Consider the following 18,279-nt stretch of genomic DNA (forward strand, 5'->3'; position numbering starts at 1 on the left):
TCTCGGAAAAAACCCAACCAGGTAATCAAGCGGGAATCGAACCCACGCCCGAGCGCAACTCCGGATCGGCAGGCAAGCGCCTTAACCGACCGAGCTACGCCGGTGGCTTCTAGTAGTTGATACTGCGTCGTTAAATAAACTGAGAGAAAAAAAAGGAGTTGGAAAATTCATGGCGCACCCCGCTGCCTTGTTCCCTCATTAGAATAGTATTCCAGTTGTGTTTGTAATGCCAGTTCTTATGGATTACTAACTCTAATAAGTATGTAACGGATTAATAATTCATAGGAATGAAATCAAAATCATATCATTTTATTTTCTACTTTCTTACAACATGTAGTACAGTAAATGTTTATTTACAATTGTCTGTTTGTTTAGATAATAATAATTAAGCATAGTCAATTAATCATAAAGGAAGAAGATACCCACTTATTTCATTGAGCTATCAGAACAGGAATATAAAAAATTCTGAAATTATATCTAAAGAAGGCTATTTCTGCGAAACCTACCATTAAATAAATGTCTATTAGACATTACATATACATTTAATTAATATTAGCTGGGAACATAAACCCGCCATTACTACTATCGTTTGTATTATTATCTTTATTTTCATCGTTTGGAAAGTTAATTGAAAATAATGAGAAGAGAGTTAATACCATACAATGTTTTATGACAATTTCTCATTCTATTATATGAGTCAAAGAACAAAGAAGAAATATTTTTGTAATAAAGAAGCTGTTTTAGAAAAAAAATATGCATTAGGCCTACTGTCACATCACAGAGAAGTAAAAATAACATAATCATTACACTACAGAGTGATCACAAAGTGGGCGTACCCCCAATGTATTCTAATTTAATTGACTTTGATAATGTCGAATGTGAATGTTGGTACCACCATGTTTACGTTAGTACCACAGTCTACTATATACAGTCACGAAGCTTGAGTTTTGAGGGTGCTAGAAAGAATATACTGTGGCGGTACTATTTTGCATTGCCTGTAATGAGGCGATATTAGCGATCCTAGTGGTGAGCAACTATCTAATGTTTGCATATTTACTACGTATTGAGCTTCGAGACTGTATATAGTAGACTGTGTTAGTACCATACTATCACAGTGTAGTATATGAAGTTACGAAACTCAATACTTAGGAAATATGCATCCATAGAAAGTTGCTAACCACTAGGATCGCTACTATGACCTCATCACAGAAAATTCGAAATAGTACCGGTACAGTCTATTGTTCCTAGTACCTTCAACAACTCAAGCTTCGTGACTGTACTAGGCTGTGATGCTACTATGGTAACCATGCAGTTATAAACAAGCATGGCTGACCAGAGTCCGTTTACCATCGAACAAAAATTAGTGACAGCGGTTTGGCTTCATGAAAGACGTCATACTGGCGACGCCGTGGAAACAGTGAAGATAAAATTTCGTGATCGCTTTGGTGTGGAACCGCCAAGGAAAGCAACAATGTTGAGGTGGGAAAAACGTGCATTCGTAACGTGTAGCGTGAATGACCGTTCCAGAAGTGGAAGGCCAACAACGAGGGAAAAATGCCACGCTGTTGAGGCATCTGTGGAAAGGTCTCTTCTGAAATCCACTCGGAAAACATCTACAGACTTGACATTCCTCATACGACCATGACGGAACACATGAAAGTTGATTTGAAGCTCAAGCATTTCCATCCATTCCACGTCAGTGAATTACGCGATGCTGATATGGATGCACGTAAAGTGGCATGTGGGACGCTTCTTAAAACGTTCCATACGCAACGTTCCTGTGATAATGTCCTCTCCACAGACGAAAGTACTATCTACCGGAGCATGCATTCACGAAACATCGTTTTTTGGGGTAAACAAAACCTATTATTTTATGAAGCAGTGTAGAGAAATCCACCCCGAGTCACGGTATGGGCTGAACTAGTGAAACACACATTTTCGGCCCTTTCGCCTTCCAAGGCTCCGTTAATGGGAATTGCAACAAGCTGATATCTAAGACACTGTACCAGCACACTTCGCATTGCAAGTGTGCCGATACCTGAATACGACCTTTCCAAACTGGTGGATTGGAAGAGGATGTACGGATGATCAAGCTTCTTTTGCCTGGCCTCCAAGAAGTCCCGACCTCACAACAGCTGATAATGTTCTCTGGGGGCTCATAAACGACAAAGTGCGAAATCACAGCTATAACACAACGGCACAATAATTACGAGCAGATGGAAGATGTCTTCAACGAAGTGAACCTTGATTATCTCCACGAAACATCCGACAGGACATGGCGCAGGATTCAGCTGTGCTATGAAAATGAAGGTCTTCATACCGATGTCTTGGATCGTTAAACAGTCAGCTACATGTCCATATCAATCAATCAACCAAACCCATCGTAGTGTCGTAATACATGGGGGTACGCCCACTTTGTGATCTCACTATACTATAGGGGAAATAATGGGAATTTCAGTGGGGTAATCTATTTTGGAATGGTAACTTTACAATTTCATTCTTATATTTAGATAAACTTAAAGTATATGAAAACACTTTTTGCAATACTACTACAATAATACTACAATTATCTTGACTTTGAAGCTGTGTACAGAGATCAACAGAGTGTGTGTATGTTCCTAATATTAATGTAAAGTGATATAATATGAGAGCATTTCAACAAAGTTGAAATTATTTTTTACAGGATTTATACTTTAAGCTCAGCTTTTATTACTGCTTCATCTTGAGCGAATGAATTACACAGATTGTTCTTTCATGGTTGAAGCCATGAGATCAAATATCTCCTGTGGACTAAGTTTCATATTGTACTGGTTCTCAAAAGTGTTCATTAATTCTGTGCTTGTAATAGAGTCAATACCAAAATCGTCAGTGCCTGCGGGGCTGTACACGGATGAAATGTTGTCAATACCTGAAACAACAATATAAGTGGCATTAAGTATTGTGCACTAGTTGTAAAAAGAAATCAGACAATATTTTTTATGCAAAAATATTTTTTGCTGAGACATATGGTACGAAATTAAAATATGAATAGCTATTATTACTGCTGCACTCCTGAATCTTATGCAAGCATATCCAATTCATTATTCACCGAATATAGCCTACAAAGTGATTGTGTGGAGATTAACAGCTCTTGCAAAATTTCTGTTACTGACAAGTTAGCAATAGTTTCGTGCATTAGGGTAGGGGAGTAGTGGGTACAGTGAGACACAAAATATTAAGACATATGTATGCAAGTGAAATTTCAAGTATTTTTAAAATCAAGTGCAACAGAAATATATATTAAAACATGGAGTGCAATAATACATAAAAAGAAATTTTAATAGATAAATGACATAATATACAATGCGTGTTTGTCAAAAAAAACCCAAATGTCTCACTGTTCCCATTCAGGAGGGTACAGTGAGACACCACAGTGTCTATTAATGGACATTGAAATGATTTACATTTATTTCAAAAGAAAAGAAAGCTTGCCATCTCTTTATCTTGACATGTTCTGTAGACTTATTTAGAATCATTTTGATATCTGACTTCGAAACCATTGAAACATCTGGAAAATTTGGAAAAGTGAATTTTCCATGACTTTTCAAACTTTTGCTAAAAAATAAAATGAATTTTTGGTGACAACAAAGCTTGTAATTATAAGAATTTAATTTAATTCTTGATTATTTTTAATATTTTTTAAAATTTTGTGAATAATTTTTTATTTAAGAAACCATTAAAATGTAATGTAGCCATTATTTTAAGCTATAGTTTCTAAATTGGTTACTAGTATGTTCATTTTTAATGTTAGTTACTGGTAAATGTAATATAATTACAGTTTGTTTTTGCAAATCATTGGTAAATGGGAACAGTGAGACGTCTCAGTGTACCTTCAATGGCATGTCTCACTGTTCCCTTTACGCATAGTTTGTTTAAAAATGGCGCCATCACTTCAAAATCAAAACAAGAAATACGAAACTTTGCAAAACGTAACGTCAAATACCATAGTATTAGGTAACAGAACATTCATATTTCTATTTAATTTGTATATCCAATATAACCTTCATTAAACACAAGCCAAAATTTTACTTCTAGAATGAAAAATTACTAATTATTTTTTCATCATTCACCTTTATAACTAGAATCAAATCGAGTATTAAAATACTGTTACTTTACTCATGCAACATACAACTCCACTGTTACAAACATTTCAACATCAAAATTTACCATCTAATTAAAAATGTCTCACTGTTCTCCCTGTCTTACTGTACCCACTTCTCCCCTACTGTCCTGGGAACTGCCTGGGAAGGAGCGGACAGCAAAAACGTGTGCTATCATTGTATTAAGTTCCTTCCATTCTGAGCAGGGAAGACCTCGATGATGTTGAGTCCATTGATTGTGTATATTACTCACAAGCAGTTACTTTATTAAAATTTTACAGAGTTATGGTTCTACCAGCATTCCTTTATGGCAGTGAGAGTTGGATATTAAGAAAAGATCAAGAACATAGAATTGTAGCCAGTGAAATGAAGTTCTTAAGGGGAGAGGATGGTATTTTTTTTAATTTTTCCTATTTGGTGTAAAATATTAATTTTTTGTATGCAGAGAGCTCATAGCTGTAGCAACTCAACCATATATATATATATATATATATATATACATATATATAATTGGGGGCCCAAATTTGAAAAAAAAATATACCCAATGCAGGATTGTATTAAAACCGATATATCTAAACCGTTTTTAAAGATAGGTTCAAACGGTTTTTTGCAATGTATTTGCAAAAGCATGTTCTACAAACTGTCTGTAACAGAATTTTGATATTAGTCCCTACGTTTGTAAAATAAACAATTAAAATTTAATAACAATTTTCTGATTTCCTTTCTTGCAAACAAACGGACGTAATTTTAAAATGAAATCAATTAACAAAATTCTGTTACAGAGAAAAGTTTCCTAATAGTCTAAAGAATGTGTTTTCTAAATTTTATGCATGTATAGCCTACAATGACGACTTAGATATTTACAGCAAAACTGATTTGATCGGTTTAATCTGGCCTACCAGAGCCTAAATTCTAAATTCCAAATCTCAAAATGTTCATGAGAACATCCTCTACCTTCTGTTTAATTTTGCATGCATTTACTGAATAACTTTGTATATTAGCCTATATTTATAATCGGGTGAACGAAGGCAGAAATGGAGAGGATATGGCAAATTAAAGTTTCATAATGACATTATACCATAGTCTAGTAGATACAGTCACGAAGCTTGAGTTGATGAGAGTACTAGGAGCAATAGACTATTTCGCATTGTCTGTGATGAGACGATAGTAGCGATCCTAGTAGTTAGCAACTATCTATGGATGCATATCCCCTACGTATTGAGCTTCGTGACTGTATATACTAGACTGTGATTATACTGTAACTTACAAGCCAACAGATATTTTATATTTCTTAAATGTCCTTAGGTTTTTTTTTTTCTTTGGGAGTCGAAATATGTCTAAAGTAATCCGCGGAAAAAGAAATAGAAGTTAGAAGGTAGGAAACAAGGAAACAAAGAAAGGAATAAAGCAGGAAAGAAAGAAAGGAAGAAAGAAGGAAGGCAGGCAGGCAGGAAAGAGAGAAAGAAAGAAACAAAGGAAAAAGAATGAATGAATGAATGAAAAGAAAAAATAGACTTAGATCTAGGCCTATAGTTATCTTAATATAGCCCTTTTATAGGCTAGGAAAACTGTAAGAATAAATTTTCATGAAATGGTATGTTGGCATACCTAACACATTTGCTACAGTGCTCATGAAGTCCTCTGTTCCAACCCCAGAACTGCTTTTGACTTCTTTGTCTGGAATGACGTGAGATGCCATCACTGCATGGGGATGTCTCAGAATCTTCTCTAGAGACGTTAGGACAGACCTTATGTGTTGAGGTACTGCACCCATGAGTTCAGACTCGTTTCCAATTGTGTTAAATATAACTCCCACATCGGCGATTGGGCCCCATTGTATAGCTGTTGCAGGTAGACCGGCGGCTCGCCGTGCCTCACACATACGTTCCATAACAGAGTTTGCCATTCCGTAAGGTGTCTGTCCAGAATTGCCTCTGCCACATGTCATACTTGAAAACACTACAAACGAAGGAGCAAAACAACGTTTTAGTATAATAATAATAATTATTATTATTTATTTATTTATTGATATTTATGTGCTGGACAACAGCCATAGGCCAATAAAAGTCCAGCACAGTGATACAAATAATGCAATAAAATGAACAACTATCGTACACATTACATAACAGAGATAACAACAAAAAAAGAACATAGATTACAATAACTAGTTTACAAGAATTAATACTATTATATTTTATGGAAAGGAGTTGATTCATACAAAAGTATTACCAAAATGTGTAGAAAGATAATGCAATTAATATTAGCAAAGACATTGCCATGTTCTAATACTTATATACATTGAATGGATCGAAATCGCCTACATGTAAGTTAGCATGTTTAATATACCTGGAGACCGACGAGGAAGATTTAGAATTTCTAATATAGAAGAGTTTATGATGTCTCATGTCCTTCATAGGAATACGAAGGCTGACACTGTTTAAGAAAGATTGACAATTAATGTCACCTTCAAGGACCTTGCATAAGAATAAGTAATCGAGATCATGACGTCTGGCATACAGGTTTAGATATTTAAAGTGCTCGCATTTGTTATCATAGTTATACTCAGAGCTATTAAGCAGGAATCGGTAAGAACATAATGAAATAAATTTCCTTTGAATATTTTCAAGTTTTGCGGAATCAGAACTAGTAATAGAGTTCCAAACTACAGACGCATATTCCAGTTTCGATCTCACAAATGTATAGTATAGTATTAAAAGAGAGTCAGGTGTTGAATAATAATAATAATAATAATAATAATAATAATAATAATAATAATAATGATGATTTATAATAATAATAATAATTTATAATAAAAATAATAATAATGATTTATTATAATAATAATAATAATAATAATAATAATAATAATAATAATAATAATAATAATGATTTATAATAAAAATAATAATAGTGATTTATAATAATAATAATAATAATAATAATAATAATAATAATAATAATGATTTATTTTTGCTGGCAGAGTTAAGGCCGTTAGGCTACATGTATACAAGAGTTATTTACGAATTAAACAAGAAAATACTATGAACTATTAATTAAACACTGAAATACAAACTATGTATGCTAAAATACATAGAATGTTAATATATTTCAAATAATGCTAGATAATAGAAAGAGATTATTATGACACAATTTTGAAAATACAGCACTATCAGGATGCATGTCTAAAGAAAGGAGTAACAATGTAGACAGTGATAATTTAAGTCAGTATGGTTGGAGTGAAATGCTAAGAAGGTTATCTTTTAAGCTGTTTTTAAAAGTGTTTATTGTCTTGCAGCCCCTAATACTATGTGACAGGGAATTCCATTGTCGCGAGGTGGATACTGTAAAAGATGATGAATAACGAGATGTTCTATGAAGAGGTATACTTAACGCACCACAGATAAGTGATCTGGTATTTACGTCGTGGTTAGAGTATAGATAAGAGAAACGAGACGAAAGGTAATTTGGTGTTGGAGTGTGCAGAATTCGAAAGAGTAAAGACAAAGAGTGTAAAGTTCTACGATCTTTAAGTCGGAGCCACGAAAAACTTGCGAAAGACGGTGATATGTGATCATATCGTCGGATGTTGCATACGTATCTGACGCACATATTCTGAGCACGCTGTAACTTGACTGACAGTTCAGAACTTAGGTCACTTAACAAACCGTCACAATAATCGAAGTGCGGCATTATAAGCACCATTCTGAACTATAAACAATGTTATAAGGAAACTATTTTCAGAAAAACGAAATACGATCTTAAGGAATTACTGAAGTGTAAATTACATAAGTTACAGTACAAAAATATGCGTAGTCTTATGTTATATGATTTCATGAATTCCTAAACATAGTTGGCAATTATTTATTCTTTATTTGTAGTCGTATCTTGTACTAACACACAACATCTGTTAAGATGACCATATTTCACACTCATTCAATGTAGTATGCATCTGCTTAAGGTTTTTCAAAATTCAGCTGTTCTTATAACATCTATACTGTCAGAATTTACATTAAATAAAATAGTGACAGGGGATTTGAGGAACTCCCATGGAACGCGTATACAGCAATTGGGGTATAGGGTAATGGAATTAGGAAAGTAAAATTTTCTGTAATATATGTTGTCTAATTAATGGAATGAAAAAGTGGGCCTATAACAGCTAATAATAATAATAATAATAATAATAATAATAATAATAATAATAATAATAATAATAATAATAATAATAATAATAATAATAATAATAATAATAACAACAATAATGCATTAAAACAGTATGCACTATTAAGAGAAGACGCAAAGAACTGTTTTGTCAGCCATACACAATTAACTACTATATTGTATATAAGCACATGAGAATATCCTACAAGTATTCTTATTGTTTATCCATCTGTATATAATTCTAACCTTATATTATCTTCATATATGATGAAGGATGAGTGGAACGGAGAAAAATTCTCTCCGGCACCGGGATTTGAATCCAGGTTTTCAGCTCTACGTGCTGACGCTCTGTCCACTAAGCCACACCGGATTCCCTCCCGATGTCGGATTGAATCCTCTCAGTTTAAGTTCCACCTCTTGGGTTCCCTCTAGTGGCCTACCCTCATGCACTGCGTCATAAATGTATGACAGTGGCACAAAGTCCACACATGTGCAGAGGTGCACTCGTTATGAGTGACTAAGTGGCCGGGATCCGACGGAATAAGCGCCGTCTTAAATCACTAAGGGTGCTATTCATAGACATTTCGCAGCACGCGCTACGAGCGCACTAAGCTAGCCCCGGCTATCCACTGGTTACTTGTACAGAAGTCAAATCATATCCTATCGCTAACACTGGTTTATGAATACGAAAAACGCTGATCATCCACCGGAAACTCGCGCTAAAAAGTCTATGAATACGGCCCTTAAGTGATTATTTTTCGCATATCATATATTATTATGATGTACCGAAGTACATATGATATTTCCGTGGCTTACTGGATAGCGCGTCAGCACGTAGATCTGAAAACCCGGGTTCAAATCCCGGTGCTAGAGAGAATTTTTCTCCGTTCCACTCATCCTTCATCATATGATGACGCAGAATTTCTGCACGGAAATATCATATGTACTTCGATACATAGTCTAATAATAATAATAATAATAATAATAATAATAATAATAATATATTATCTTTTTAATATATTTACGAATGCACTGTACATACGGTGCACACGACCTTTACGCGTCCATGTCCAAGCATAAAAATGGCTTATTCTCATATTATTTACTCAAAAGTTCAACAATAATTTCAATATCAACATGAGTACCGGTGTGTTCGTTTTAATATATCATACATAGGCCTATATTATAATATAACAATCTCTCTTACCCACAAAATGCCGCAGGTCTGGGCATAGCCTCTGAGATGCTACATCAAGACTTCTTGTTACATCAACTTTTGCTTTGCACACTTCTTTGAAGTTCTCTTCCGTCTGATTATGAAATAGTGCATCTCTCAGTACCTATAAAATATATACATGTATATACAGTACATACAGGCTACAGTAAGCAGTATGGGATGAAGAAAATATCCAAACAAGACGAAGACCATGGTTATCGAAAGAAAAGTAAAGAAAGTGGAATTTCGAATTCGAAATCAGACAGTGGAACAAGTGGACAAATATGCTATTTAGGGTGTGCTCCTCGTGGGCTATAAGTAGTAACATGAGCTGCTGCCAGGAAGTCAAAAAGAGGACGGCAATGACAGGAAAGGAGCATCTTCTGTGGACCTCTGGAAAAATAACTAAGGAAGAGACTGGTGAAGTGTTTTTTGTGGAGTTTGCATGGTATGGGGCAGAAACGTGGATATTACGACGAAGTGAAGAGAAATGACTAGAAACATTTGAAATGTGAATATGGAGGAGAATGGAGCGTGTGAAACGGGCAGACAGAATAAGAAATGAAGCTGTGCTAGAAAGAATGGATGATGAAAAAATAATGCTGAAACTGATCACAAAGAGAAAAAGGATTGCCTGGGTCACTGGCTGAGAAGAAATTGCCTGCTGAAGGATGCACTGGAAGGAATTGTAAATGGAAGAAAAGTTCGGGGCAGAAGAAGATATCAGATTATACACAACATTAAGATACATTGATCATATGTGGAAACTAAGGCGGAAAGTAGGGGAGATTGGAGAATTCTGAGTTTGCAGCGCAAGACCTGTCCTTGGGCAGTTCAATATGCATGAATGAATAAACATCTATAGGCCTATATATATATATATATATATATATATATATAATTTGAACTGGTGATGGAATTTACGGGAAAACGGCTGAACGGATTTTAATAAATGACCCCTCATTTTGAAGCTTGGAACCCAACGTTCTTCAGAAAAATGGTAGTTTTCAGTAAAATGTCAATCTTCCTACATCATTTCCCTATTCTCCAAAATCCATCTGTCGTCAGTTTTGAGAACTAATTGCATTTTAGCACATTTTAGAATAAAACAAAACACACATTACAATAAACAATAGGCTATTACACGAAGGCCATGATGACCTGCAGGATCGCTGACATATTTAGAGCTAATTCAATTGGTTATTAAATCTTCAAGACGGATGATTTGAAATACATCTTAGTAGTAAAATAATTTACAGGTCTGATTTTGCTCTGTGTAATTTTCTGAGTACAGCTGAGTACAAACCTTGAGGTGGTTTGATGACATTATTACAATTAGAAATGAAATATTATTATAGTTAATGCCATGATGTGACTATTTTTCATTAATTATACATATTAATGTTATATTGATGATATGAAAGTGAAACGTTTTGGGGGGTTATATAAGTAGATGTAGAGAATATGTTAAAATAGATTTTCATTTCTATAATTTACTGAGTAGCGGCTATATAGTGTGTGTGTGTGTATGTGTGTGTGTGTATATATATATATAACTGCAAAACTTACGTAAGATGATAATATTGTTATTAAAAATCAAATGTTTTTATAGTTATTAATCAAGTGGGGTTGGGTCTTTTTCATGCATTTAATGGCGGTGTGGTGTAGATATTTATGAGTCATTCTCTTCAGTATTGGCTCAAGAGAGCGTAGAAATTACAGTTAATCAGAAAAGACCAAAAGGTGTTACTGATAAAATAAGAGACCTACAAAATTTTGTAACTGATAAAATAAGAGACCTACAAAATTTTGTAGTCTCTCGATCATTTCAGCAAGATCTCTTAGCAGGATACATTTCAAGGTAGTTCACGAAACATGCAGCAGCTATACCAAGATGCTATGTCTATTGTTCGAAAGCACAGCAAACCTGATTTTTTTTTTAACTTTCACCTATAATCCACAATGATCTGAAACAGCTATTGCTTTACTCCCACATGAAAAACCCACTGATCGTTCTGACATTGTTACTTGCGTTTTCGCGTTGAAACTCAAAAACTGAAGGTGGACAGGTTCAAGAAAAAATATTAGGCATAAAAAACCATTCAGAGGGAGTATGTTTCATTATTATGGAAGCAAATAACTTTCAAAATGTCTGGTATTCTTCATTGAAAATAAGTCTGAAAAACATTTTTTTGGACGTCTAATGAACTTAGTTTGCAGCATTTGCTGCACAAGCCACTAGTATTTATATAATTATATGAAAGGGATAACACAGATGTGACACACTAAATTTGTGCATATATATATACGTACGTACGTTGAAACAGTATAAATTTGTCTTACCTCGGATATATATGTGCAAAGTATATAATTACACCAGTGACAAAGATCATTACGATAAACAAAGGATTAATATCACTGTTAGGGTGATGCATTGTTATTATTCGGAAATATTATTACATCCAACAGAGAACGCATCATGAAAGAGAATGTCCGGTATATTTCAAGGTTCCATCAGATCAGATCTTTTAAAATTATCTTTTATACATACTTAATATTATGTCATATTGGTTAAATGGAATATATAAATAATAAACAACGAAATCATGATTACACTAGTTTTATAGGCGAACTTGTGATTAATGTGTCCTCAATCAGCTGTTAATTGGATAATGTCATTATGTCATAATATGTTAAAACACAAAACAATAATTGAGTAAAACAGATCTATAAGACATTAAAACATTAAAAGTTGACACTTGATATAATTCTTAATAGAACAGATGTCATTTTCGTCGTTCGTTTTTTGCTTACATATTGTGATTAAACAAGTTAGAAACAATTAGATAGCTTTGTTGGATGGTAGATTGTTTGACTATTATATCAAGTGTTGCATTACTAGTATTAACAATCAAGTTGAGATACGATGATATTAATATTAGATAACAGCTTGAAGAAGGTAGTTACTCTCTCACTTGCACACAGTGTAGACATGGCTATTTTATAAGGAATGAGGGAGACGAATCCCAGAAAAGTATGTATTTCATATGATAGGAAAATGAGCTGACAACAAGGTGGAAGTTTTCTTGGAAAACCATAAAACTTAATAAGGGTTTCGCATTGTGTTTCAACTTTCAATAGAGGTAGACTAGGTCACTGTCCTCATATCTCCATCTCTTTCTGAAGTGTTTGGGCAAAGATTTTTCCTACGCTACATGATTTACAGTTAGAAAATAACAGTACTATTGTGCTTTTAAGTAAGCAATTTCAGTGAGAGAAATATTATCGGAATTTTAGTGTGAGTTTGTATTAACAAAATAATAATTAATATCAACTACAACCGATTAATTTTAATCGACTCGATTATTCGATTAAATATTTTTGATCGATAATCTTACAAAAGAAATTGATCGATTAATCGATTAAATCCCACAACACTAGTCATAATGCTATTCATTTTAGATGTATTGGTTACTGACCATTGTAAGAACGAGAATTCCTTCTACTGATCCAAGCTTATTGGCCTCCTGGAGGAGTTTGTTGGCTCCTTCTTCAGTGGTAATATCTTGTGTGCTAGTGACAACTGACACGCCAGAGTCACGCCAACGTCGTATTAACATGGACTTATACCCCACGGTGACAGCTCTTCGAGAGGTTAGCAGAAGCTTCCTAACTCCACGTTGCACCAACCATTGAGCAACCTCCATGCCCACATTACCTAGTCCACCTGCAAAACAAAAGTTTGCCGTTAACCACCAAACTTACAAAGCGTTATTAAATGCGCATCCAGGGAGTAATTAGTAATCTAATGCAGTGAAATAAATGAAGCATCAATATTTCAGTATACAGTAACAAAACCTGTGTAATATTTAATTACTATCTCGTTCAATAAACAGAAAATTATATATAAAAAATAAAATGTTGAAAATTGAAATGTAATGTGATACAAATTCATATTTTGGATATACCGAGTCATCATTTTGTTTTTACTAACATTTCTAATATTAACCTAGCTATACCTTTGGATTAACGGTTGAGAACCGCAAACACTATGTTACCCACTTCCACCACCGAAGTTTGATGATATTAGAGTGAAATACAAACAAATCACTTTACTATAGTCCCGTCGCTCTAATTTCCGGCAGCCAATCACGTTGCAGGTCGGCTACATTTAAACGTGTGCGTCTTGTGATTCGTTGATGAAGATGTAAAGCATTTCTTAAGGCTGGATAAATATTAATATATAATCGCCCGCCATTTTGGCTCTTCGTTGGCGTTCGTAGAAAGCACACGAGGACGTTATTTGCCGCTCAAATATTTGCTGAATTACAGTGCGTTTGATTTATTATCATAGGAGCTACGATATGATAATGTTTAACGGTGTGGCAAATAGGTCCCTCGTCTGGTAGCTCGGCAACGAAAGAACAAAAATGGCGAACGATACTACCTACCTAGACTTTATAGAGCCTTGACTTCCTAAGACGTAAGCAAAAAGGAGGAGTCACGCCGGGAATAACAGCGTCGCGACTTATAGGTATACGAGGGAAGAAAAGTAGTGCATCCAATTTACGTAAACTAGGAACTATTACGATTTTCAATTTGATAATTTTCGTTAGGTTTTTATTTACTCAAAATACAGTACAGTATTAATAAGTGTTTTTACTCACTAACTGAACTATCCAGGCGGACGTATCCAGTATGCAGTGTATAATACACTGTCTACAGCATATTAGCATACAATATGAAGAGTGCATTTAAATTGAAAGATAATCAAAATCTAGATATTTAAACAAATTCTTGGAAATGATTGCCGTCCATGTGTACATATTATCGAAAACGTTTTTAAGCATAACTTCTCAAATTGAATGTATTGTTTCTGGAATGTAATTCTTTAATTCTTCTATTGTTGTCGGATGTTTAACAAACAGAATTGTTTTGAAATAATGCAAAGCATCAGTCGGCATGGGCGGAACAATCCTGTGCCTCTTGAAATAATTCTTTACCTACCCTATAAGAGTAACTTACGTAGGCTACTGTAAATTCAATCTTCACCTCTGCTCGATTCTCACACAGATAAATTTACTCAGATGCTATCTACTGTCCGTTCAAGTTGTTATGTCGCGTATCGTAGAAAGATGGGAAATCACGTGACAATTACTTAACGAGGCCCTTTTATTTAAATTATTTTAAACAGTTGTATAATATTACGTAGACGTCCAATTCCTGACAGCAAATGTTTTCAGAAAAGAGCTGACAGCCCAGTCACTAGCCTTTACAGAGGGGCCAGCAGAAACGTGTGGGGGAAACCGGGAAGCGACGTAACCAAACGGATACAGTACCTGTGCGAAAATATGATTCAATAATGAATGCACTTTATTTACTGGAAAATACGACCATATTTCTGGAACGTACTATGTTCACTCAGTACTGGTGGTGTATGGGTGGAAGTTTACTAGTAGAAGGGGTGAGAGGGAAGTACATACTAAAACTTAGGTACAATAAAAGTTGAAGTAAAAATAAAATGATGTCCCTGTACTATATTCTTAAATTAATTTTCTAATAAAAATATCTGATATGAAAATTATACGTAGCAATACTCTAATGACAAAGGACAAAGCGGAAGAAGAACTATTACGATCTTATTTCTAACATAATTCAAGCTGTGGCACATCTGAAAATTCTAGAGTACTCCGCAATCATGTTTCGGGTCTCTTAAACTTGTTAAGAAGCAGGTATCCTAAGTCGCCTTTTTGCTATACAGGGTGATTCAGACCACCCGTAACAGTAATTTATTTCGGAAACTAATGCATTAAAATTTTCGAGACAAAAATATTTATGACTAAACCACAAGTGAACTTTCACTTGAGCTTGGTTCCTCACTCCGCCCTAACAGGAAGTAGGGTCAGTGGCGTATGACTTTAAAATTTCAAATGGGAGTCGGGGACAAATAGGTACCATTTGATATAACTCTTCAAAACAAACAACTTTCATAGGAAACGTTTTTATTAATTCCTACTCTTTCAATGAGAAAGTGTACGAAAAGGCAATGGATAATTCGGACCACACGTGTCATTTCTTTCGGAAACTAGTGCATTAACATTTTTGAGACAAAAATATTTATAACCAAGGTACATGTGAACTTTCACTTGAGCTTGAGTTCATCAATCAGCCCTAATAGGAAGTAGGGTCAGTGGCGTATCACTTTCAAATTTCAAATGGGACGCGGGTTAAATATGGTACCCATTTGATAGAGCTCTTCAAAACAAACAATTTTCATAGCAAAAGTTTTGATTAATTTCTAATCTTTCAATAAGAAAACATACGAAAAACAATGGGTAATTCGGACCACTCTTAAGTAATTTATTTCGAAAATTAGTGCATTAAAATTTTCGAGACAAAAATATTTGTAACTAAGGCACATGTGAACTTTCACTTGAGCTTGGTTTCGTCCAGTCTTTCAGTAACATAGCAACATTAATTGTCTTGTAACATTTCTCAATATTGATGGCATTGTCTTTTAGTACGTTTTCTCATTGAAAGAGTAGGAATTAATAAAAAACGTTCCCTATGAAAGTTGTTTGTTTTGAAGAGCTCTATTATATGGTACCCTATTTGACCCCGATTCCCATTTGAAATTTTAAAGTGATACGCCACTGACCCTATTTCCTGTTATGGCCGATTGTTGAAATAAATCTCAAGTGAAAGTTCACATGCGGTTATGTTATAAATATTTTTGTCTCGAAAATTTTAATGCACTAATTTCAAAAATAAATTACTGTTACGGGTGGTCTGAATCACCCTGTATGATACAAGATAGATTAAGAACACAAAAATATGATTAAATTAAGAGATATCTGAAATCTTGAAGCTCCCAGTCCTATGCGGAGCCCATCGTGACACCACTGAATGTAAGAAGTTATTACTGATGCGTCATTATCATTTTTCTTCTTGGCAGTTAACAGAATAAGCTTATTCTGTTAACTGCCATTGTTTGTTTGTTTACTTGTTTGTCATTTTTCTCACTCTGTTATCTTTCATCATCTATTTGTTCTTGTATTGTTTTGTATGCTTTGTCTAATGGCAGCCTCTAATTTGAGGAAGCTGTATCAATAAATAAATAAATACTAACCTGCAATAACGTAAACTTTCTCAGGATTGACAATAAACTTGGAAATCGCTGACACCAATTTTACTTCTGGGCTCATCAATTTATCAGGTCCCTCTGTCTGGATTTTTACAAGAACTTTGCCTGCATGTCTACTTGAACTGACAAACCTGTCAACAATTTATAACTATGTTAATTTATTTCAGATAACATAGTTCATCAACAGAATTATAAGAATATTAATGCTACATCATTCAACAGAAAGTTTTTTAAGATTGGAGTATGTATTGTGTATCTGTATTAATCTTTTTAATTATACTTTAGTTTCTTATACCATGGTAAAATATTTTCTTCTAATCTACACAGTACCTCATGACATGATATGATATATTTAGTATAGTTCACAGGCAAAAAAAGAAAAATATTCATACATATAATCATTGAAGTCTTACATTACATAACTTATAATTTGCATATAGATATACAATTTTTAATATAATTTCTAAACTTTACTATTTAATATAAGATGTTTTATGCTCGACCATGCCGAAATGTAGTAATTACACACCTGGTAGCAGCCCTTTAATGGACCTCATTAAAGTACACCTATTCATTAAAGTTCAGGTGTTCCACCAATCAGAAAATACCATTGTAGCGATATGAAAGCGCAAGTGTCGATTATTCTATTCTATTCATTCTATTCTATTCATTGAAACGTCACGGAGGCTGGAAATCCAATACTGTCGCAGAAGGTTATGTTGAAGAATCGATCCAAAATAAAATTGAAATCTCAAATACAATATTAAACTCAGTCGAAAAAAACAACACACAAATTAACATCAATTCATCGTCATCTTTCAGTCTTTCACAAAGCACATTCCCGCAAATTCATTTCACCAATTGCACAATAAATCAATATTAAAGTCAATGTCGACATTTGTTTCTCGGAAAGAATCAATACTTTCGCGTCTGCACACATCTCACAATTTACGAGGTATTGCACAAGGTCAGTTCCGCTCCTCAGTCAGATAAGAATAACATGAATACTTATGAATAATTTCAAGTTAGAAATATGGTCGAGCATAAAAAAGTCGAATGAAACTTGACTATAATGGCAATTAAGATGCTCGTATGAAAATTATGAAACTCGCTTGCGCTCGTTTCATAAACATACTCGCGTCTTAATTACTACCATTGTAGGCTCGTTGCATAATGTACTATTATCTTGCACTTTCGACTAGTTTTGTGCAAAACTCAACTCATTTTAATATGTTGATACAATTAGTTTTTTCTCACTTGGCTAAGATGCACTTCACGTTTCAATCTGCAATGTGTAGCTAGCATATATAAATCTTTCATTATTCTAGTATATTTAAAACATTTGAATATATGTTTTATTTTGTTTATTGATAGTACTACTGAAAAAACTAAACCTTTTTTCTTATCCATTTTTTTCTCATTCAATTCTACCTATTTCATTTATCTTTCCAATCTAATTTTTTTTACCAAAAAAAGATATAGATCTATTTGCCTTTGTAACTTTACAGTATGTTATTATTATTATTATTATTATTATTATTATTATTATTATTATTATTATTATTATTATTATTATTATTTATAAGTTTTCTTATAGCTATTTCTTTATTCATTTGTAGGAA

General features: G+C 33.9%; 1 protein-coding gene across 1 annotated transcript in view; it reads right to left on the reverse strand.

Annotated features, from left to right (window-relative positions):
• Positions 1–288: 288 nt before the first annotated feature.
• The window catches only part of LOC138710396 (fatty acid synthase-like), a 107,179-nt gene continuing 89,188 nt past the window's right edge, over positions 289–18,279 (reverse strand). The window contains exons 28-32 of the mRNA XM_069841286.1: positions 16,643–16,788; positions 12,993–13,240; positions 9,505–9,637; positions 5,748–6,098; positions 289–2,908 (exon numbers count right to left, since the gene is read on the reverse strand). Of these exons, the coding sequence (XP_069697387.1) occupies positions 2,736–2,908; positions 5,748–6,098; positions 9,505–9,637; positions 12,993–13,240; positions 16,643–16,788 (1,051 nt within the window). The 3' untranslated portion in view covers positions 289–2,735. The remainder of the gene's footprint in view (positions 2,909–5,747; positions 6,099–9,504; positions 9,638–12,992; positions 13,241–16,642; positions 16,789–18,279) is intronic.

The sequence above is a fragment of the Periplaneta americana genome, chromosome 12 (genome assembly GCF_040183065.1).
Source record: "Periplaneta americana isolate PAMFEO1 chromosome 12, P.americana_PAMFEO1_priV1, whole genome shotgun sequence".
NCBI classification, from domain to species: domain Eukaryota; kingdom Metazoa; phylum Arthropoda; class Insecta; order Blattodea; family Blattidae; genus Periplaneta; species Periplaneta americana.